Source organism: Lineus longissimus, chromosome 16, assembly GCF_910592395.1.
Source record: "Lineus longissimus chromosome 16, tnLinLong1.2, whole genome shotgun sequence".
Taxonomy (NCBI): Eukaryota; Metazoa; Nemertea; class Pilidiophora; order Heteronemertea; family Lineidae; genus Lineus; species Lineus longissimus.
The window spans coordinates 3,230,679-3,252,801 of record NC_088323.1 but is presented as its reverse complement, the minus strand read 5'-3'; the positions used below and the strand labels follow the sequence as shown (position 1 = coordinate 3,252,801).

Genomic DNA, 22,123 nt, shown 5'->3' with positions numbered 1-22,123 from the left:
AGTGTCACTGAGGGTGTCATACGTCGAATATCTTCGTGGTTTTAGAATAAATAACAACTTTTCAGAGAGCACGTCGATTGGAGAGCTCCGCTCATTCTCAAAAGCATACACAAATTTCACGCATATTCTCCCTGCCACATCAGTATTAGCTTCCAGCACGTATGTAGTGCTACACAACCTGGTCCATGGTGCAGGGTATTAGCAGGGAGATTAATGATTAGCCTATTCTATTTTAGTTCTATTCGAGAAACACTGACCTGAGTGATAAGGCAAATTCTGCAGAGTGGCCTACCGGAACATGCAGTCAGGGTATCAATAAACAGTTATGCCAGGATGGACAAAATATGTACAGTGGCCAGCGCTTGCTCTTTGATTTATTCTTTACTGACTGATGTTGTCAGTTTGAATTGCGTTCTGCATCTCTCCATGCACCTGGCTTTGGTCCGACAGTGGCATTGGGTACGGGAGTGGGTAGGTGATATGCCTAATATGTGAGGGCCTTATTTGGAATAGGACCTGCTGTCACTGGTCTCAATGTATTGTGTAAAATAGCGTACTCCAATCAATCTATTGGGGGCTGCATGTAGATAGCAGAAATAAGTCCCTAAATGCAGTTCATTGCGTGTTTAACCTTTAATAAAACTTCAGTAACGTTAGAAATTTAATGTAGTTCAATCATCGTGCCCATTTAACTAATGTATATTACATTTCAACTTTGTCCGCTCCATGGGTATATGCTAGTAAATAGTAATTAATATGAACTTCACATCAAAATTGATTGGAGTTGACTAGAAAATCTACTATGATTCTGTTACTGACAGAAGAAAATCACTTTTAATACAAAATAGAAACTCATCCATATCATACATAACACTTATGGGTGGACTACATGTTTCCTATGATCTTGAATCTGACTTCAAGCTCTCAGCAATCTTCGGTAGTATAGTGGTAAGTATCCCCGCCTGTCACGCGGGAGACCCGGGTCCGATTCCCGGCCGGAGAGGCATAGATTTTTAATATTTTCCGTCCGCATTTTCCAAGTCATTGCTGCTACTTCTTTTACTAAGTCTATTTATTTCAATAGAGCATTATAAATATTCATTAATATGAACTTCACATCAAAATAGATTGGAGTTGACTAGAAAATCTACTAAGATTCTGTTACTGACAGAAGAAAATCACTTTTAATACAAAATAGAAACTCATCCATATCATACATAACACTTATGGGTGGACTACATGTTTCGTATGATCTGGAATCTGACTTCAAGCTCTCAGCAATCTTCGGTAGTATAGTGGTAAGTATCCCCGCCTGTCACGCGGGAGACCCGGGTTCGATTCCCGGCCGGAGAGGCATACATTTTTAATATTTTCCTTCCGCATTTTCCTAGTTATTGCTGCTGCTTCTTTTGCTAAGATTAATAGTGCTTATTTCCAAAAGTTGCATCAACACAGTAAAGGCGAGTGGTGGATTGAGATACACATTCTTGACACAGAGCCAGTGGAGATTTTTGAGGGTGCCATGACCAAGAAGCGAAATTGGCCATTAAGGGTTCACCACAGGTAGGCACCGCCATTTTGGCTAGAATTTGAAATCATGAAGCAATTGGAACTCCTGCAAAGTGGTGGATTGAGATACACATTCTTGACACAGAGCCAGTGGAGATTTTTGAAGGTGCCATGACCAAGAAGCGAAATTGGCCATTAAGGGTTCACCACAGGTAGGCACCGCCATTTTGGCTAGAATTTGAAATCATGAAGCAATTTGAACTCCTGCAAAACGTAGTGGCTAGAATTTGAAATCATAAAGCAATTAGAACTCCTGCAAAACGTAGTGGCTAGAATTTGAAATCATAGAGCAATTGGAACTCCTGCAGAACGTAGTGGATGGGGCTGGGGTCTGTTCTCTGGAAAACAGAGAACAGACCTTTCATCACTTGATTTCTTAGTTACACCAACAAAACAAAATTAGTCCAAAATGACGTCTATTTATTTCATTAAGAGCATTATAAATATTCATTAATATGAACTTCACATCAAAATTGATTGGAGTTGACTAGAAAATCTACTATGATTCTGTGACTGACAGAAGAAAATCACTTTTAATACAAAATAGAAACTCATCCATATCATACATAACACTTATGGGTGGACTACATGTTTCGTATGATCTGGAATCTGACTTCAAGCTCTCAGCAATCTTCGGTAGTATAGTGGTAAGTATCCCCGCCTGTCACGCGGGAGACCCGGGTTCGATTCCCGGCCGGAGAGGCATACATTTTTAATATTTTCCTAGTTATTGCTGCTGCTTCTTTTCCAAAGATTAATAGTGCTTATTTCCAAAAGTTGCATCAACACAGTAAAGGCGAGTGGCGGATTGAGATACACATTCTTGACACAGAGCCAGATTGGATTTTTGAGGGTGCCATGACCAAGAAGCGAAATTGGGCCATTAAGGGTTCACCACAGGTAGGCACGCCATTTTGGCTAGAATTTGAAATCATAAAGCAATTGGAACTCCTGCAAAACGTAGTGGCTAGAATTTGAAATCATAAAGCAATAAGAACTCCTGCAAAACGTAGTGGCTAGAATTTGAAATCATAAAGCAATTGGAACTCCTGCAAAACGTAGTGGATGGGGCTGGGGTCTGTTCTCTGGAAAGCAGAGAACAGACCTTTCATCACTTGATTTCTTAGTTACACCAACAAAACAAAATTAGTCCAAAATGACGTATATTTATTTCAATAGAGCATTATAAATATTCATTAATATCAACTTCACATCAATATTGATTGGAGTTGACTAGAAAATCTACTATGATTCTGAACTGACAGAAGAAAATCACTTTTAATACAAAATAGAAACTCATCCATATCATACATAACACTTATGGGTGGACTACATGTTTCGTATGATGTGGAATCTGACTTCAAGCTCTCAGCAATCTTCGGTAGTATAGTGGTAAGTATCCCCGCCTGTCACGCGGGAGACCCGGGTTCGATTCCCGGCCGGAGAGGCATACATTTTTAATATTTTCCTTCCGCATTTTCCTAGTTATTGCTGCTGCTTCTTTTGCTAAGTCTATTTATTTCATTAAGAGCATTATAAATATTAATTAATATGAACTTCACATCAAAATTGATTGGAGTTGACCAGAAAATCTACTATGATTCTGTTACTGACAGAAGAAATCACTTTTAATACAAAATAGAAACTCATCCACATCATACATAACACTTATGGGTGGACTACATGTTTCGTATGATCTGGAATCTGACTTCAAGCTCTCAGCAATCTTCGGTAGTATAGTGGTAAGTATCCCCGCCTGTCACGCGGGAGACCCGGGTTCGGGGTTCGATTCCCGGCCGGAGAGGCGTAGATTTTTAATATTTTCCTTCCGCATTTTCCTAGTTATTGCTGCTGCTTCTTTTCCTAAGATTAATAGTGCTTATTTCCAAAAGTTGCATCAACACAGTATAGGCGAGTTGTGGATTGAGATACACATTCTTGACACAGAGCCAGAGGAGATTTTTGAAGGTGCCATGACCAAGAAGCGAAATTCGCCATTAAGGGTTCACCACAGGTAGGCACCGCCATTTTGGCTAGAATTTGAAATCATAAAGCAATAAGAACTCCTGCAAAACGTAATGGCTAGAATTTGAAATTACAAAGCAATTAGAACTCCTGCAGAACGTAGTGGCTAGAATTTGAAATCATAAAGCAATTAGAACTCCTGCAGAACGTAGTGGCTAGAATTTGAAATCATAAAGCAATTAGAACTCCTGCAGAACGTAGTGGCTAGAATTTGAAATCATAAAGCAATTAGAACTCCTGCAGAACGTAGTGGCTAGAATTTGAAATCATAAAGCAATTAGAACTCCTGCAAAACGTAGTGGCTAGAATTTGAAATCATAAAGCAATTAGAACTCCTGCAAAACGTAGTGGCTAGAATTTGAAATCATAAAGCAATTAGAACTCCTGCAGAACGTAGTGGATGGGGCTGGGGTCTGTTCTCTGGAAAACAGAGAACAGACCTTTCATCACTTGATTTCTTAGTTACACCAACAAAACAAAATTAGTCCAAAATGACGTCTATTTATTTCATTAAGAGCATCATAAATATTCATTAATATGAACTTCACATCTAAATTGATTGGAGTTGACTAGAAAACCTACTATGATTCTGACACTGACAGAAGAAAATCAGTTTACAAAATAGAAACTCATCCATATTATAGTATACATAACACTTATGGATGGACTACATGTTTCGTATGAGCCGGAATCTGACTTTGTTTCAGCAATTTACTCACGAGTCATCATTTGGCCACCATCAGGTGAAAATGTTTTTTTATACATGTATAAGGTACTGAGCAAAATTAATTGATCCACTTTTTGGGCGAGTTTGTATTGTCCAGTAGCCTGTCTCATAACATCCTGTGTATCGTTTTGTGGTCCTCTAAGGCCTCCAGACTATCGAGGCTATCCCACCAGTTATACAAGAATTTGTCGACGATGAGCTGAAACCACGGCGTAATAAGCGTGTTTGTCTCTTGTGATGTTTCTGGAGAGAAAGTTAAATAACAATAAAGCATAAATCCAATATTTACATACGTGTACATATTAATTTAGAATTAGGAGATCTTTGGTCACGTCAAATACCTCGGTCATCTCCCTTGGTCAGGGTACGTCTCGGTCGCAGTATGTCTCTCAATTCAGCAATTCAGGACTAGGCACAGTGCTGTCTTATAAAACTTACCAATGAATTGTGCTAACTCTTCTTTACTGACGTATCGGTGACTCTTGACCTCGTTTTCATTTGGTACGACACTCACATCTCCTTTTATGAAGAGGATATAGTCTACTTCATGTTCGCCAAACGTACCATCCGCTGGGACATTGTCAGCCTTGTAATGAATTCGAGTGAGGTAATGGAAATTTTCAACGGGAACCTGGAAGACAACAAGTAACATACAAGTTTTTGAAGAAGGCAAGGAAATTCATTTAAAACTAAAACATGTATGTAGCCCTAGCTCTTACAATTATTGGGTACAACTTAATTCCAGACGCAATTATTGAGGGAAATTGTCAAATTGTGATCAAAGGAGAGAGCCTCAATAAACTTACAGTCTTACCTCAAATGGTGTTATTCCTAGTTCATGTCCAAGTTTCCGCTGTGCAGCTCTCTTTACCCCGACAGCATTTTCCTCCTCCAACTCGGAATCATAATTCAATGGATGACTGCAACATGTATTCGTGAAATGTCCTGAAATTAAAGTTTTAAACAAAAAGGGTAGAGAAGGCCAGGCAGATTCAGCAAATGGCTTATGAGATCCTTTTCTTTCATATAACCAAGCAGCACGCAGCCTACCAACCAACCTTTGACATCTTATTCAAAATGGGGATACCTTTGAAAACAACTGAGCTCTGTCCTACCTGGGAATGTGATTTTGGCATCTGACCTTTGTTGTAGGAGCAACTCATTTTTTTCGTTGAATAAGAAAACGCTAAACGCTCTGTGAAGCATCCCTGAAAAGAAAACAGACACAAAATTTATTTACATTTCCATATTTCAAAAGCCGTCAGGTATATGTACTATTACTGTACTTCTGGTTGTCAATTTTAATCACCTTGCATTAAACGAAACTCAGCCTGTCCATAAGCTGAGGCATAGCTGGACTACAGAGGCACATTTTTGAGGGACAGGGGTTGAAATGGATCAAGTTGTGGCATCACCCCCCCCCCCACCTTATCTCAAGCCTGACGATGATTCCTCACCTTTATCTATATTTGATAATAAGTGACAGTCCTTCTTTGTTGCTGATCCAATAGCCTTATCAGATTCATCAACTAAGATGCAGTTTTCCTTTAGCAGCTGGACCTGTGTTTCATCCAGTCTGGCCAGCATCGCTTCAGCTTTGTTTTCCATCATTGTGTTCAGTGTTCGTTTAATCGTGCTGAAATTAGAAGAACTTCGATTACTTAGAATTCATTTGACAGGTCGGTTAATCGGTTATAACAAGGTGAAAGTGTTGCCAGCATCAACACTGGAAAGCAATTTTGGCAACTGGGTAAGGTTTTGTTTTCAGGGTGGAGCACGTCAAGTCAAGCCCCTATGGACCATGTGTACACATGGTCATGCACATAGCACAGGTACGTGTGAATAATGCACAGGCATTTGCGAAGGACTCTATGATACGAGGGACTATCTTTCCGTTTACACCACCACCACGCTTTATGTACACGATATACAGCTGATGTACGCCGTTGCTAGACTCCTAGAGGCTGTAAATTTTGTTTACCATTTTCTACCTACCAATTTCGAAGGCATGCGATTGAAATCAGAGACAGTCGAGCAGACCTCTTGAGTGGTATGTTCTGACAAACCTTTGACCAGACAGGCGCAAACATATCTTCGCGGTTCGACTTGTAATCGATATATTTACATAACGATCACCTCATAAAATCGGACCATAGTTCATCTAAGCGTTTTATTATATCTCCGATTTCCACATCAGGGAAGGTCGGATATTTTCTTAGGCTAATAGGTGACGCTACTATTAGTTCACAACCACTTAACGCGGGAAATACGAATGCGCACTTGGTTATTTACTGTGTTAGGAAGTTTTTAGATTACAACCAATGGAGAGTTTTCAGGTGGTCATGTGGAGTTTTCCCTAAGTTTTTTTTCTTGTGGGTGGAGTGGTTTAGGTGATTTTACAAAGGGGTTTCGATACTCAAAATCGTAGCTAATGCGTTAGTTTGACCGCTGGGGGCTTTATGATGGTTAGGGATTTATGCAGGTGATAATCCATTCAAGTTGAACTCGAGGGAATGGGGTCATCTGAGGGATAAGGATTCATTCTGGCTGATAAACTATTCAATGTGATCCCTAACCCTAACCCTACACCTTTTTTCGACAGGGTATTTTATAGATAGTTGGGGCTAAATCATGTTATATTTCTAAGTCCTCACCATCTGACACCAGCAGTCATGAGAAATTACAAACAAGTTGGGAAAATAGTGACAGTGTTTTATTTTATATACTACCCAATAATACAATCAGTGGCAATCGTATATATATATACATGTAATATAACGTCACACTAATAACATAAGTGCCTAACTCATTTTTTGTACAGTGCTATACATCCGTGCCTATAGTAATTTCACTAGGCGTTTTCCGTTCATTGAACGATCAAACGCCAATATACAACCTTTGAATGATGGCTGCATTGATGAAATTTTCATTGGATAAATTGCTCACTCCATAACACAAGTCCATGTGAAATGCTACACGTCGGGGTACATACATGTACGTACATACAAAAAGTTAAAAATTGGTCAGATAAAAAGAATAATAAAAATAAACAAATGGATGAACGAATTATGGCACTATTGTAGGCTTGCAACTACTGTAGCAGATTATATACATATATACATAACTGTAAGCCGCCAGATGATCGCGTAGCTATATTTTTGCGCTCGTAAATTAAAAAAAAATCACAATTATTATTTAGGCGCATTACAAACTTTCTTCCAGTTTTTCAATACAATAGAACCTCTTTAGGAACCCACCTTTCGGGGGCCACAAACCAAAGAAGCCCAGAAAACCCTTGCAATATAATTTATAAATGAAGGTAAATCTCTATAACGGATCATGCAAATCTTAGCCATTGTCATCCTGACATAGTCTTCCGATGAACTGTCAGAAATGGCGGGAATAATGGTGCGGCTGGATGATCAGCCAATTTATATTTCTGTAACAAAACTCCAAGGGGATTTCTGACACCAAATCAGTGTGTTCGATGTACGTCACTATGGCATGGGCCCATCCTCCAGTGGTCTCAAAGAGGCCCAACTGTATTGCTCCTTTTTCATAACGTAGAAACTTCTAATCCCTTAGCAAAAGCTGCGTTATTTTTCTCATTTTCTGCTCCTGGGTCTTTAAAATCCGTGGCCAGCTCGACTCCCAGTCCATGGCCATCATTCTCTGCTCCTGGGTCCTCAACCTCCACGGCCAGTTCGCCTGCCTGCTTCTTGAACCGTTTCTGTAGCCTCTCTTTCTCAGCATCAATGTAGTGCTTCCTGGTGGCCCTCAGCGGGAGGTTGTTGAGCAAGGTGTAGGCAAGGAACCACTGGGCCTGCAATGCCTTTCGTCGTCTTGCGTTCTTCTCCACGGCCTCCCTGTTGTCGTCTTCTTTCTTTTCGATGTTAGCTCCGAGCTCCACCACTGGAATTCATTGAGAAATGGTGTCAATTATTTCTTCTAATCAACCATCTTTAGACTCGGGCCTTTTTCAGTCGTGCCTAATGTACTAAAACGCGTTGAGGTTGGGGGTGGGGGTGTATTGATAAGTCTGGTATACTAGGTATAGTTGAGCGGCCTCTGCTTCTTCTACATGCCGCCATACATTGAGCGAAACCGAAGAGAAAAAAGGGCCGCCGCAGGCAGCCAGCATTAGTTCATTTATAGGTTGCAACAGTAACCATGACAACGTACCATCTTCGGCACTATGACCGATTTTTTTATAGGGTTCCTTTTCGGCCTTGCTTTCCTCCTCATCCTTGTCTCTCTGTAATTGTACGATCTCTTTCACCATGTTCACGAAGGTCAGCAGGACTGGGTGGGTGTGAGCGTTCTCAACGTGGATCAGGCCGACGTAGGCTTTGAAACCTATAGGTAAATGATTCAAATTATATCAGGATGCTTGGCGCTTTGAACACGTTCACATGGTGGAAAGGTGCCCTATATAAATCTTTATGTTGTGTCATGTTATCCGTGTTATATATGTCCTGCAAACAGTTAGAGTTAAGGTCCCCTGGGCTTTGATCTTTCACTGGTTGGCAGGGATGAATAGATCATTATGCAAATGACAAATGCATGATAGGATGCAAGACCTCAATTCTTCAAAAAAGTCAGGGGCGAGGTTTTAACTTGGTTACCTGGATCCATCTTTTCAAACTTCTTTGGGAGAGTACTGCTGTCGAGTCGGCTCAGGAAGAACAGGCCAAATGCGATCGATTTGAGCATGCGCAGAATACAGGAAAAGAAACCGACGAAGACGTTGTAGAAAAATAGGAAGTACATCACGCAAAAGAGGAGTCGTCTGAAACAAAGGATAAAAATGGTAGACCATTTGAAAACGCGATATTTACATTGGGAAATGTAACATTAAGAAATTGGCTAAAGTGGTTGTCCTCCATTACAAAGCCACGTGTAAAGGTTTTTAAAGTTAATGTAGCGTCTAACCATTGTATTACGTAATCGGTCACATCTTGCAACTACCCTCCCACCCATACCTATTATTCATTGCAAATATCTTCCCCCGCTTCTGCAGGAATATGAATCTTGCCGATAAGGAAGATATCAGGCTGATGACGATACTGATGGCGATGACTGGCCTGAAAAATGAATGTTTATACTGAAGCCAAGTGATGAGGTTTCGATGTCAGAGCTGCTGCAATCTGATCGTGAAACGATATACAGCCGGTTAAGTCTACAGACTTAGTCACGTCGGGCTACAGACTTACAATTAGTCACGTGTGGGATCAGAGTCTGGCAGATATGACATCTAGTAGTCAGACGTCTAACCATTATTTATTGGCAACAGTGACTGCGTGTACTGCAAACCAGCAGCCGATCCCATTACGACCGTGCAGAACTCTGCAAGTTGCCGTGCATTATCAACTGATACTACTCCTGAACAGTACTGCACTTACCAATAATCCCTAAGCAAATGGATAAACCAGAGTGCTCTGCCAAAGATAATCGGGATGAAGATGACGTAGGCCAGCACGCACAGGACGAGGAGGATAACGACAAACTGTAGGATGAATGCTGTAAAGATAGCATATTGAGTGAGGGGTGTTGCCGCTGCCTAAAGATCGAAAGTCAAGGTACGTTTCTTGTCAGATTTCGTTTTCGTGTACATATTTCACAATGGGAGGCCACCTACTCAATGGTAGAGACACACTATCATGTACTGAGGCAGTGTTAACATCCTTCATACGAGAAGACAGTCCCGTCTCTCAAGTAAAGCTCTCCTTTTTTTAAAGGGCCGCTGCTCAGACATATAGTCCTTTAAACACAAGACCTGAGTAAGATTATAGCCCTTGCCCATGCTTCTGCCGCCAAGCTAAATACTAAGGACTTGGCTAACATGCGGAAGCTGGCTCTGACATTACGTAGCTAGGAAACAGTCTGAACATCCGTATATGAAATCAAAAAGAGCCGCTTACCCCAAAATATGTATGCTACCTGGTAACCCGAATATCTCACAAATGCAACCTGTATAAAAAAATCAACCACATGCTAGTATATATTGTGTTGAGTAATGTTGAATGACTTGGAATCTGTAATCTCTGCAAACAGGTAAAAATTGTAAAGAATCACTGTAATATGAAGAAGAACGATCATCGAAGGCCCCGTTCAAATTTCCCCTGTAAATTCGGAGCAAATCTTGAAACCTTTAGTTAAAACACCTGGTAGTCCTATCCCACTGCTTCTGCCGCCAAGCTAAGCATTGGCTACAGTGCATATTTAACAATGAAACCTTTCATTGTCATGTCACCATTTGCAGAATTACTTTATTTCCTGTAAGCCAACTGCCACCGTGGCCCAATGGATAAGGCATCGGCCTCCTAAGCCGAGGATTGCGGGTTCGAGTCCCGCCGGTGGTTGTAATAAAAATCATTTTCATAAAATTTCCGATTGATCTCCTGGAGTGTTCAGTGAGGTTCTTCTGGTCTCAGTTTTTCAGAGCTCGGACACCTTTGGTGTTTTATAAGCGTTTCTATTTTGTTTTACATCCTCAATTGCCGTTATTACACCATGGTGTGACTTTTTTTAACACGAGGAATCGCTGCCGGGTGGCAAGATGTAACTCATCTATTGGTGACTTAATGAATAATACCATATTGCATAAGACCGTTCCATCATTAGAACCTTCACCACCTGTGGTGCTCATGGAGTGAATGTCAGACTATCCATACGCAGCCTCCCTTTATAGGTCGATATATTATGTATATTTATTGTGATCCTGGACCTAACACAAACGAGCAAGTCATCGGGTCACAAGATCTTTCAATATATGTTTCACTCCACATGTATTTTCCGATGAAGAAAGTGTCATTAATTGACCTACCATAAGTGAGCTATAACCGTCACGCGGTCCAATCTTCGAGAAGTCACCACTATGAGCATTTAATAGGTCTTCCCTGGAAAAATTTCAGAAATGAAAATGACAACTGTAATGTATCTGGATTACATCTTATAGTTCAGGTACTACTACCTCAATGGTAAGTTTTAGAAGTTAAACACAAATCAACCTACCAGGGGCTGGGCGGAATTCGCAATCGCAGATCTGACTGATTCCAAAATGCCAATTCTGCCATGGGAAATGCCAATCCTGCCATGGGACACGATGCCTAAAAATTAAAGACCCGGCTACATGGCTACATGAATACAATGTAGTACACTTACCTGTAAGCCCGTAATCCAAGGGCGATTTGGAGGATGCCAATTATGCTGCAGAGTGTGACGGCTAGGCAGAGGAGCACTGCAAAATAATGTGAGTGACCGTTAAACCTTAGGCTAACCTAATTACTCTCAGATTAAATCTATAAAGAATGTCGCATACGCCGTATATAACTTGCACAATTGCACAACTCGGCGGTGGGATCAACATTTGGAAAACATCATGCTTTTTCTTTTAACGACCTCTGAAGCCAAGAGACTAATCTGTTTTTGTCCACAAGACCAGGCTGAAGCATTACAGTCCAGGGGCTAGATTGAGATGGGGTTGGGGGATGGTCACGTTATTATTTACAAATTTATATTATGAACCAAATGACACCACTGATGCTTCTCACCTAAGAATGTGTGAAACCAATGATAGAGTAACCGAGCCAATCCAGATTTGTCGTTCCCTGCAGCAGCAATAGAGATACTATCATAGACCTCGTCGAGCGTCCTGTTATCCTTGGGGTCTATCCCTGACCCTAAAACATATAAGGCAGCTTTTATCGCCAGAACGAGGTTAGAGAAGGATTGGAAGGAAATCTGCAAATGAATCAGAGAAACAAATATACAAACGAAACGTTTTAGTCAATGTTCACAACGAAATTGATTGGTTAAAACTATAGTCCGAGAAATCATTTCGGGCGGTCAGAGTGGCGCAGTGGTAAGAGCAATGCATCAGTGTCTGCCACCTATGGTGATTCGACTCCAAGTCGGACTACGTCTTCATAATGTATACTATATATCAAGACGGCGGCCTTCTCTGACAAAATAAGTTTCCCAAGTGGTCTTTATTTTCTTCCAACATTACATTTACACGACTAATCGCCCAACACAGTTTACGGAGCTTGCTAGCTGAGTTGAGGCTCGTGGTGTTTTTTCTAGACCTACATGTATTATAGGCATAGACATTTAGTAATAGGATTACTACTTCTGCATGCCAAGTTGTTCAAGCTTCTGTACACATGATTCATGAAGGTAAAGGGAATGACTGGTAAAGAAGCTTGTTCTACTCTATTTCCCTATTCATTATTTTAGATGAATAAAATGCATCACATGATATGAAGAACCTGGATATTTTTCAGTACTTGCCAGAAAGAGCAAAATAATTCCAGCAGTATAGGTAGAGAGAATGCGAGGCGAGTACCGGAACCCCGACACCTTTGTGTATGTCATCGACTTTATCTTCTTTGTGAGCCTCTCCTTCAGTTTCGGTTTCGAATCATCGTTAATATCCCTATAAAGACGAAACTAAAAAACGTAAAACGCCTTGGCGTGCGTCCGATGCGGCGAGATTCCAATACGGACGCTTGCTTCGGAGTATGAAGTCGGCCTAATACCGGGTAAATGTTGTTGAAAGAACAATAATTTGTCTAAATACCTACACTATTGGTGGTTTAAGCAGCTGCCTCACATACTTCGCTTGATAAGAACCCTCAAAGAATTCTTGCTACAAAAAAATGACACCATTTTTAAAATAGAAAATTACATCAATGGAAAATAAAAAATGACACTATAAGTTTGATACATGTATATAAAGAACAGCGATTAATTGACGAACGTTTTCGAATTGATATACTACCTGCATCGGTACAAGCTCAAGAAGTTAATTTCGTCTTCAGCAAAATAAACACAGTTTAGGGGTTCGGGTTAAATTAGCCAATTGGGTATTTAAGGGCCCCAGAAATAGTCTTCAAGGAAGGATGAAAAAAGGTGAGTTGACCGTGAATATATCATCGAAGGCGAATCTTCAACTAAGACAGTGTACACAAAGGGCTTTAACAATAATATGTAGATATTATTGTACTAACGAGTACAAAGAACGATGCAGGTTACTGGTGTGCATGGTCCTAACACGCGCCTGACAAATACAGATGCAAAATACAGAAATACAAATTTAAACATAGGTCGTCAATTACATGTACACAGCGCCTCAATGATCGGTATATTTTATCCCGCGTTAAAAGATTGTTTTTCACTGTCTGCATATGGTGCATCAGACGAAATAATGCGTGAATTACTGGAATATATACGAATGCAAAGAATAAGTCAACATAACTTCCACCGTAAAGAGGAAGAGGACAAAAGAAACTAAACAACAGATGGAATTCGGTGCACGTTGAAAAAAAAACGTACTCCTGAAAATCCGCTATTTCATCATTCCACCTTGACAGGGAAAGCATTTGGTTTAACTCGCTACTAGCTAATGTCTATCTATTCCCTCACTTCAAGCAATTTGAAGGGAGCGTCTTTATACGACAAAATAGAAAACGCGAATTCAAGACAAAGTGATTGAAACTGTTCATAATTATACTCAACCGCTTTTTCCTGAAATGATATGAATGTAACATTTATTTTGCAGATTTCGCGAATAACCCCGATTCGTGAAAATACAGATCACGAAATTATTTTTGGAAAATTTAAAAGAAATATCAAAAATTTGCCGGCAAAAATCAAAACCGTTATAGAGCTTTTCGCGAATTGCAAAATTACTGAGGCACGACACTTTGCAGGTTAACAGTAATGGCCGGAGAGTGTGAGAGGATGCTAACAATGAACAACAAACTATTGACACAGTGTTGGTCACATTTAGGTGAAGGTCAGGATGTGGAAGCAGAGTTTCTATAGTGATTACAATGTAGTATAGTGAGCAAGTGTAAGTGATATGCAAATGCGGGGCTGTTAATGGCTACTTGCAAGACTCGCGATCATTGGCTGTATCAGGAAATAACAAAGGTTATTTTTACACTCTAAAAATTATATTTTGTTTGCAAAGAAACTGTCTCTCGTATCTTTAGCTTGCGTCCATAGAACCGAAACCTAAAATGATACGTTAGACTGGTCGATGCTAAAGTTGAGAACAATTTTTTGTTTGTTTTCAATTGACGATCCGTGGCAGATTCCAGGAGGCTAATGATGTTTAATGTCAGATAAGGCCACGAATGATCAAGTACCCGGAACGCCATTTTCGTCAATTTGTCACTTCATCCAAATTTGTGCAGCCCAATGATTGGACTCACTCTCTAGTCAGCAAGTCTGTATTTAGCAACAGTTATTAATGAGGCGGCGTGGAGTATGTGACTTACTGTGTCCTTGATATCTATCTTGCGTATCTTCTTGATGAGTTTCTTGACAAACCTGATCGGGAACGAAATAGCCAGGAAGGTACTGCAGATCAACTCGGGTACACTTGGCAGGAAGACATGCTCCATGTAAAATTCCTGAAACCGTAACAGATTCATCAGGTATTCTTTAAGAAAATCATTTTTGACGGAAAAATAAAGTTTTCAGGCTGTTATACTAACCCATTGCCAGTCATTTGCACAGTCCGTCAAGAGAATCATGTTAACGATGAAAAACATCCAACAGTAGAGTGTCCCCAGGCCGAAGCTCAGCACGGTCCCCACAGTCAGCGCGGCTAGCATCGGGTAGAGTGCAAAGCCATACAGCAGCATGGTGGCCAACTTGGCCAAGACTTGAATTGAATAGAAGTAAGAAAACAGTGAATCATTTGCAAAAACGATAATGGAGATGTCTTGGATATCGGGACGTTCCTACTGCTTGTACGTAAGTTGTCATTTCTCAAGTTGAAGCTGTGCGCGGTACCATATCAGAAAGAAAGGTCATTGAGCTTTTTAAAAAAACATACAAAGGCTTTTTGGCCTATACAGTTATGAACCTTTACAACTTTTTAGGCGCACTGAAAAACCTTTAGACGTGTAAAGTTTTATAGAGAATAGAAAAGTGTGACAAACCGCCGAGTTTTTAGGAAAGTAGCCTCCACACCTTTAAGATAAGCGGGTCCTATGATGGGGACCGGGAACTCCTGCTGTATCATCCTCATACACAGAGATGAGGTCAGTCCAAACACAGCTGCGTAGGAAAGACGGTTGCCTCTGTCATCTAGGAAGTTCATTGGTCTGAATGGAATGATTATAGCAATAGTTATCTTGACCACCAATTCGGTTTAGGCCTACACATTTTATTAATCTTGTATTTCATATTGTAGTCACTTTGTACACTGCCCATTTACCTGTCCTTGCTCCCAAGCAATAATGCCTAGTATACAACGACCACTCTATTTCGTTGTGGCGTCAAACCTTTGGTTGGCCAAGTTCTCCGCCACAGTTTAGGCAGCTTGAACGCAGAATAAGAAGAAATAACCGAGCAAAACGTTTGATCAAAAGAGCCTTACATCAGGATGCCTGGTCTCCCACTCAGGATATTTGGCAATAGTTGCATTCTCTTCACAAAACCCATCAGCGTGCATATTATCCCAATCTGCATAACATTTGAAAGAAAAAAAATCACAAATTACGATATTGAATGAGGACCATAGGCAGGAGCTCGGGGTTAGATTGGTGCATGGTCTTCATGTGCCGATTATAGCCTACACATACTCAATCTTCTGCCTCAATCCAAACATTGTTATAGGATTGTGAAAATACTGATCTTCATGGATACGAGGGTGAGATATTGCTGATGAGATGAAAAAAATGTTAATCGTACAGTATGCAATTAGGGCAAACCTAATCTGCATGATTAATGTCTATGATGTATTCTCGCAGGGGCGTGGCAGATTGACCTCATCGAGTTAATTATGATATGAATAATTTAGAAGAAAATGTGACAGTGGGTTTCACATATACCGGTACATTCTCTGTATAATCTACCCAGCAGTACCCTAGCAGATGAGGCCAGAGGTCCATTCGCGTACACAATTTTCATATGGCCTGCGTGAAATCACGAATAAGCGTGGCCGTGCATCAACTAGACGCGCCAGTTGGATGATACTTGACATGTATAATGCCTGCACAACTCACGCTTAACACAACGGCATTGTTAATGTTTTCAAAGTTTTTTGCAAAACAGGTATAGTGCTTAAATTATGAACTTACCGACGGCAGGAGGACCCAATAGTAGAACAGGTCGCGTTGGATTAAGTGATCGCATTCTGTTTGGCTGAAAATAAGCGAGCGTATAATGACTTGTGTTGTGACTGTCAATTTAAGTAATCCTACATCACATATCATTGCATACTCCACTACAGATTAAGAAGGCGAGGTCCCCCCCCCCTCTTATTTGAAAAGATATCTGAAACTGCCCATGTATTGTGCCAAATAACCTTAGAAAGCAATGGGGTGTCTCTCTTCAGACCGCCAATGACGCCATGCTGCAAAACGGGTCGCAGTCTAACTGGAACAACTTACTTAGTTGTCGCCACTCCCTTAGCCTGTTGATAAAAGCCGTACAGGTTGGATATGGCACCAAGACTGACAGACATGTCTGCAGATTAGCTACGATGTAGCGGCCACTAGAAGATTGTCTCCAAAGTTCAAAGCTGCCAAGTCCACAACACACGTTACCCGGGTGAAAGTGATGAACTCCTGAAATTATTCAAATCACAACCAGGATTGTCTCAGTATCAACAGATCAAACACGGAACAGTTCATCATGTATTCTAACAAGCCCAGGAACGCATGAATCGAAAGATGTAATGAATCTCCCATTAAAATGGTATCGTATTCGGCCTTTACCTGCAAAGATAGAATAATGATTGTACACGTACCAAAAAGGAATGTAATATGTAGGCCGACTATATATTCGTGGGTCAAACAAACCGCCCAATGTTTGACATATTTAAATATTTACATATTTTTTTCAAATTCAAATTCACCTCTACTGTAAAACGTGAAAATCCGAACCATGCAAATCTGAGGAGGACTCTGAGGAGAACCTACAGAAAATCTACGAGGAAAATCTTTGGACGCTAGAAGCAGATTTTTAATCAGAATTACGTCTTTCGTCAACAAGTTTCTTGACCCGATCTGGCCTGTATGGGTGACCCGTTTCCTGTTAAATGTACTATGACCTAGTCAGGAGACCTTCCTGAAGATGAGTGTTTTGTCCCATCACTACATCGTTGAACAATACGAGAAGACCTCGACACAAAAGTACAAAGCCCTATACAGAGGAAATTTGATCGATACATTATTTTTTTAAAGTGCACACTTGAGATACAGTTTAGAATATTCGGCCAATGTTCAATTCCAGGTCAGACATATTTCTGGAGTCTTTAGCCTTTTGCATTGCGAGTGTGTGCGGCAGATACCACATGATGAACGCCGACTGATGCCAGCAACCGAGCACACCTCAGAGAAGTCGATTTCTCTAAGAGCACACCAACGTTGACTCAGCAAGAGAGGGAGAGGGCCGACGATAAAGGGAAGCTGAAAGTCAACATCCACTCGCAATATACGGCGAGCACCGAGTGTACTGTAAAGTCTGCTGGCGCTCAAAGATAAATGGAAATCGGGCACCGTGCAGCCTACATGTAGATCAATTCGCTCCAAGGAGTGCGTTCGTACACCCACTACATCATCAGAGACGCTCACAATAGCTCAGACCCGTTTCTCTTTACTTTATGATACTATGACTTACATTCATAGTCTGGCTTACATTCAGAGTCTGGCAAGGAAGACGAACCTATTTTGTTTAGGCGGTAAAAATTTTGGAGAGACGGACCCCCTTCTCTGTGCTTCTTAGACTGGGGGTGAGAGTGGGGGTGGGGGTAGTTCCTATGAACTGTTTCTTGGTTTCTTAGGCGTTCGGGTGGGCGCTTTGAAGAATTTTATATGGTGGAAAAGCGCCATGTACATATCTGTATATGTATGTATGTAATGGTGTAGGGCCTACTCGAATTAGAACGGCTTGGTATTCTAGACTAGCATGACTAGTATAGTGGTTAGTGGCAAATCATTGCCACTTCCTACTTTTACCTGCCGTGTCTTGCATCGATCATCTCGTTAAAGAGTCTACTGTAACATGTCTAAGCAGTCTTCTTTATAGCGTATTGCACTGTTCTCAGCACAAAATGCAAGAGAAATTCAGTCGGTCTCTACAGAATATTGACCCAATGATGTGAACAATTATGCCCTTGATGGTAGCCCATCAAGGAAGCTCTCGACTCTATTGCTGCATGGCCGTTGAGGGGTTGAAAAGCCAAGCAGTATCATAACACATCTAACTGTTTGCATATGCTTCTGGCATCTCCTTACTCATAACGGCTCCACAACCATAATGGTGATTGTCGGGGAACCAAAATATTAATGGCCTGCTGTTTGCATAGCCAGACTGAATAGCACTTAGAGTCGTATATAACGTTGGTGAGTTGCCTTCTGCTATCATCCACGCGACCAGTCACCATTTGCTCCTGCCATTTACTGTCATACTATCATATCTTTTTTACTTGTAAATGTAAGAAACAAATTTTGTGAGACAACTAATCATATATACTTCCAGTTCGGTCAATTCCTTAAACATAATATGCAATGGCATACATGTATGCTGCATAAACCACACTTGAAAGTCTACGCAAACGAAATTCATCCATACATGGCAGCTCATCCAGCACCATTTCTGGACAACAGAACTTTTTAATGGTCGTGACAAATTTCAATTGGCTCTTCAGCGCATGTTAAAAATCGATGTATCTCGAGTGTACTCGTAACCATGCACATGATGACTTTCAAACTACTTTTCCCAAGCATATTTGAATATTTGACATTTTCAAACTACTGATTTGTTTTATGAATACAACATGAATATTTTGTACAAATGTAGTACTGTAAATTACTTATCATTTGTAGATTGTATGCCATGGTTATCTCTTATATATTAGCAGGCTGTACTAGTACTGTAAATTCATTTGTCATCTGTAGTTTGTAATGCACGACCAACTGTAATGCACCCCTGCACTATAATTGTAGCAATGTGTACGAATCAGCATATATATATAATAGGCTATGGCATAGAATTTGCTTTACCAACAAACAAACCTGAAGGAATGGCTGGCGTTGGTAGCATATAAAATATTTATCAATAAATGGCTTCAATCTGATATTGTTGGTATCTGACCTATGAATGAAATGCAGGTCAACGTTGCTGAACTACTATCAATAAATGGCTTCAATCTGATATTGTTGGTATCTGACCTATGAATGAAATGCAGGTCAACGTTGCTGAACTACATAAGCTATGAAACTGACCTCGAAGCCCCACCAGCTTTGACTGCAATTCAGCTGTGAACACAAGGCATGATATAAACTACGACAATAGCCTAGTACATACAAAGATGTTTGACTTCAATTAACAAATTGAAAGGTTCGCGAACTCTTACCTTGGAGGCAAACCAAGCTCTTCTCTGGCTATGAGGACCGTGTGCTATGTTGTACATTCGATGTAGTTTACCTGGTTGCTGTAATCATATGACAGTTTAATCGATAGTTCCTTCTTTAACAGATGTCGACCATGACACACATGTGAGAACCCAACGCTATATATTGTAGCTGCAATTCCCAACTTGCCAATGCATAGGTTAAATAAGAAACATACCACAGATTACAAATGAAATATCAAATAATATACTATATCCCCACTTTTAAATATTTTATTGTTTAAATATGCGAGAAAATCCTTTATGATATACTACCAGTGGCTGCACACAAGTGTCATACCCTACTCTTTATCAGAGAATATGCATTGAGATAATCGACCATGGCTGCACGCTGGTGTCGTATCCGTACATACTGTTGGCCAGAGAAATTTGCTTAGCAACATATCGCCTCCATCAGCTATTAGGTGATGAATAGGTGGATCATCGATAATCCTGGAAGCGTGTACAGACACTAATTGCATCAGGGCATGTATACTTTAGTTCCACTGATCTGCATGTAAGATGTTTCACGCAATAAACACAAATGCCAAGCCAGAAGATGACGTTATGCCCTGCGGAAAATACGGTGTCTCTAACCCATGGTCCTTCAGATTTGAAATTTGAACGAAATGACATACTATACCTCACAGAACACCTTAACCACGCTTGTAAGAAAAAAAATCATTCACCGAAAAAAAACACACCCAGTTTTGTAGCCTCGTGGCAACTACGTCCTATAAACCTATCAACCTATCGACCCCCACCAAACCTTCTCGTTGGGGTCGATGTTATCAAGATTTGTCCTGATAACACTTACATAAGTCAGTAAACTGGGAATTTAGGCTTAGGTGCGAGCAGACAATAGACGGCAAAAAAGTTAATGTTATGTTTCTGGTTTCCGCCCGCCTCAATTCCAACCCCGCACGTCTTTTTATTTTCCCATTCAGTAGCCAGCAGACGATATCCTGCACCTGTTCGCCACATGGCGTTTATTTGAACTACCTTATTACACGCATGACTCATTGTTGGAATTTCCCTCTAGGCGTGCACTGATTGTACATAGATTATTCAGTATTGTTTTGCCACACGCCGCTAATTTTCATTTTTTCTGAATCTGTGCTGTTTTACCTCTTTGTTAGTAGATTGCATTTCGCGAAATTGGCTCACTCAAAGTAATGAAAATTATCACTGAAAATAAACGCCGCATGACCGCATTCATTTTCAGTGGACCATGAAACCAGAAACATAACATTAACTTTGGCCTCCGGCGCGACCTGATTGCACTGCGAGGTATAAGCGGCACGAAATAAAATGAAGGCACTGGATCATCAATTGTGGCGCAAGTAGTTGCGTTTAATGTGTGTGTGTGTGCATACGTATACAATATACAATGCATCAAAACATGTGGCGCGGCAACATTTACCCGTCCATAATCATTGGGAAAAAAACAGAAATCTAATTGATAAGAAATGGACCAGATATTTGCAGTTCTATAATCGCTTAATCGAAAAATGCTTATGTACATGTATATACTGCAACAAGATTTATACATATAATCCTGGAGTCATTGGTTTTCTGCAGTGTCCCTTCTTCCACGTGTGCCACGCCCTTTATCGACCACACCCACGATCCAACGCGAAGCTGTCCATTCGCCATTTTGAATCGATGCGTGTTTTAATCGAAATAAACAAGATCTAATCAAAGTCATTACAGGCATGACAGATATGGAAGAAAATGTGGTTACGCTGTGATGTTAACGTTGACCAGTAATTCTGTCTTCATGGAATGAGTATGCTGCTATAGCATGCGATGATAGTTAGTTGGACTGCACAATATTCGTGAGGATAATAAGTACTACTAGTTGATGTCTATGATTACAATAGGCGTTGCAGGTAGGAGGGTGTATCACAAAACAAGACCGGATGTTTATGACCTGAGCCACACAATAACATTTAAATACTTGAGAATCCCATTATTTTTAGCAATAATTAACGTGATGAAAATATCGCTTAGAAGCAGATCATGTTGTGTCATTGCCTTTTTCTTTCTGTATATGCATACTGCCTATGATAGGTTTTACGTACATGTACAACAAGAGATGTGTAGTTAGCGTAGGCGGATAAATTGATGACGCTATTCATATCTAATAATCACGATCTCTATACTGTACAGATAAGTCATGTCAGCGGCATGTCAGAGTCGCTTGACTACGTCTAGCGTGGTTGTTGACTTTTTGTATAGCAGCTGTACTTTAATCGATAATGTATGATGATCAACTCAGTCGTCCTTTGCATTTCCACCTTGTCTCCCTACAGATAGTTATGCAGGTAACGCCATCAGCCTGGCCATCTTGGGAGCCTACATGTAGTTCTACGTCCTCTACGCTT

General features: G+C 40.5%; 3 protein-coding genes and 4 non-coding genes across 15 annotated transcripts in view; 5 read left to right on the top strand and 2 right to left on the bottom strand.

Annotated features, from left to right (window-relative positions):
* Positions 1-1,281: 1,281 nt before the first annotated feature.
* On the top strand, positions 1,282-1,353 carry Trnad-guc (transfer RNA aspartic acid (anticodon GUC)). The gene has a single exon. It is a non-coding gene; the product is annotated as a tRNA-Asp (tRNA).
* Positions 1,354-2,199: 846 nt separating this feature from the next.
* On the top strand, positions 2,200-2,271 carry Trnad-guc (transfer RNA aspartic acid (anticodon GUC)). Its single transcript has one exon. It is a non-coding gene; the product is annotated as a tRNA-Asp (tRNA).
* Positions 2,272-2,944: 673 nt separating this feature from the next.
* On the top strand, positions 2,945-3,016 carry Trnad-guc (transfer RNA aspartic acid (anticodon GUC)). The gene has a single exon. It is a non-coding gene; the product is annotated as a tRNA-Asp (tRNA).
* Positions 3,017-3,797: 781 nt separating this feature from the next.
* Positions 3,798-6,512, bottom strand: LOC135500398 (isopentenyl-diphosphate Delta-isomerase 1-like). Of its 3 annotated transcripts, none has more exons than XM_064791847.1 (6): positions 6,303-6,485; positions 5,779-5,957; positions 5,437-5,529; positions 5,136-5,266; positions 4,760-4,952; positions 3,798-4,564 (listed from the first exon to the last, which is right to left on the bottom strand). In XM_064791847.1, exons 1-6 carry the CDS (start codon positions 6,329-6,331, stop codon positions 4,428-4,430), a joined length of 762 nt encoding a protein of 253 aa, XP_064647917.1. In that variant the 5' UTR covers positions 6,332-6,485; the 3' UTR covers positions 3,798-4,427. The 3 variants fall into 3 exon arrangements, with proteins under 3 accessions (XP_064647917.1, XP_064647918.1, XP_064647916.1); XM_064791848.1 differs by having other exon boundaries at positions 3,800-4,564; positions 6,388-6,492; XM_064791846.1 differs by having other exon boundaries at positions 3,802-4,564; positions 6,317-6,512.
* Positions 6,513-7,018: 506 nt separating this feature from the next.
* LOC135500124 (receptor for retinol uptake stra6-like) lies at positions 7,019-20,084 on the bottom strand. Of its 6 annotated transcripts, XM_064791361.1 has the most exons (19): positions 20,013-20,042; positions 19,701-19,778; positions 16,732-16,908; positions 16,420-16,483; positions 15,717-15,802; positions 15,308-15,441; positions 14,827-14,996; positions 14,608-14,742; positions 12,907-12,971; positions 12,614-12,758; positions 11,875-12,064; positions 11,486-11,561; positions 11,148-11,220; positions 10,243-10,291; positions 9,724-9,841; positions 9,304-9,405; positions 8,947-9,110; positions 8,504-8,677; positions 7,019-8,233 (listed from the first exon to the last, which is right to left on the bottom strand). In XM_064791361.1, the coding sequence occupies exons 3-19, from the start codon at positions 16,803-16,805 to the stop codon at positions 7,878-7,880; spliced, it is 2,175 nt and encodes a 724-aa protein (XP_064647431.1). In that variant the 5' UTR covers positions 16,806-16,908; positions 19,701-19,778; positions 20,013-20,042; the 3' UTR covers positions 7,019-7,877. The 6 variants fall into 6 exon arrangements, with proteins under 6 accessions (XP_064647431.1, XP_064647432.1, XP_064647434.1 ...); XM_064791362.1 differs by having other exon boundaries at positions 16,732-17,058; positions 19,701-20,084; XM_064791364.1 differs by lacking the exons at positions 19,701-19,778; positions 20,013-20,042 and adding an exon at positions 17,227-17,331 and having other exon boundaries at positions 16,732-17,058.
* The window catches only part of LOC135500125 (receptor for retinol uptake stra6-like), a 25,347-nt gene continuing 12,944 nt past the window's right edge, over positions 9,721-22,123 (top strand). Inside the window, exon 1 of one of the 2 annotated variants that reach the window (XM_064791369.1) lies at positions 9,721-9,900. The gene's annotated coding sequence lies outside the window, so the exon portion shown is untranslated. Of the gene's footprint in view, positions 9,901-21,437; positions 21,629-22,123 lie in introns of those variants that run through there. The other variant, XM_064791370.1, reaches the window with a different exon arrangement.
* On the top strand, positions 10,611-10,683 carry Trnar-ccu (transfer RNA arginine (anticodon CCU)). The gene has a single exon. It is a non-coding gene; the product is annotated as a tRNA-Arg (tRNA).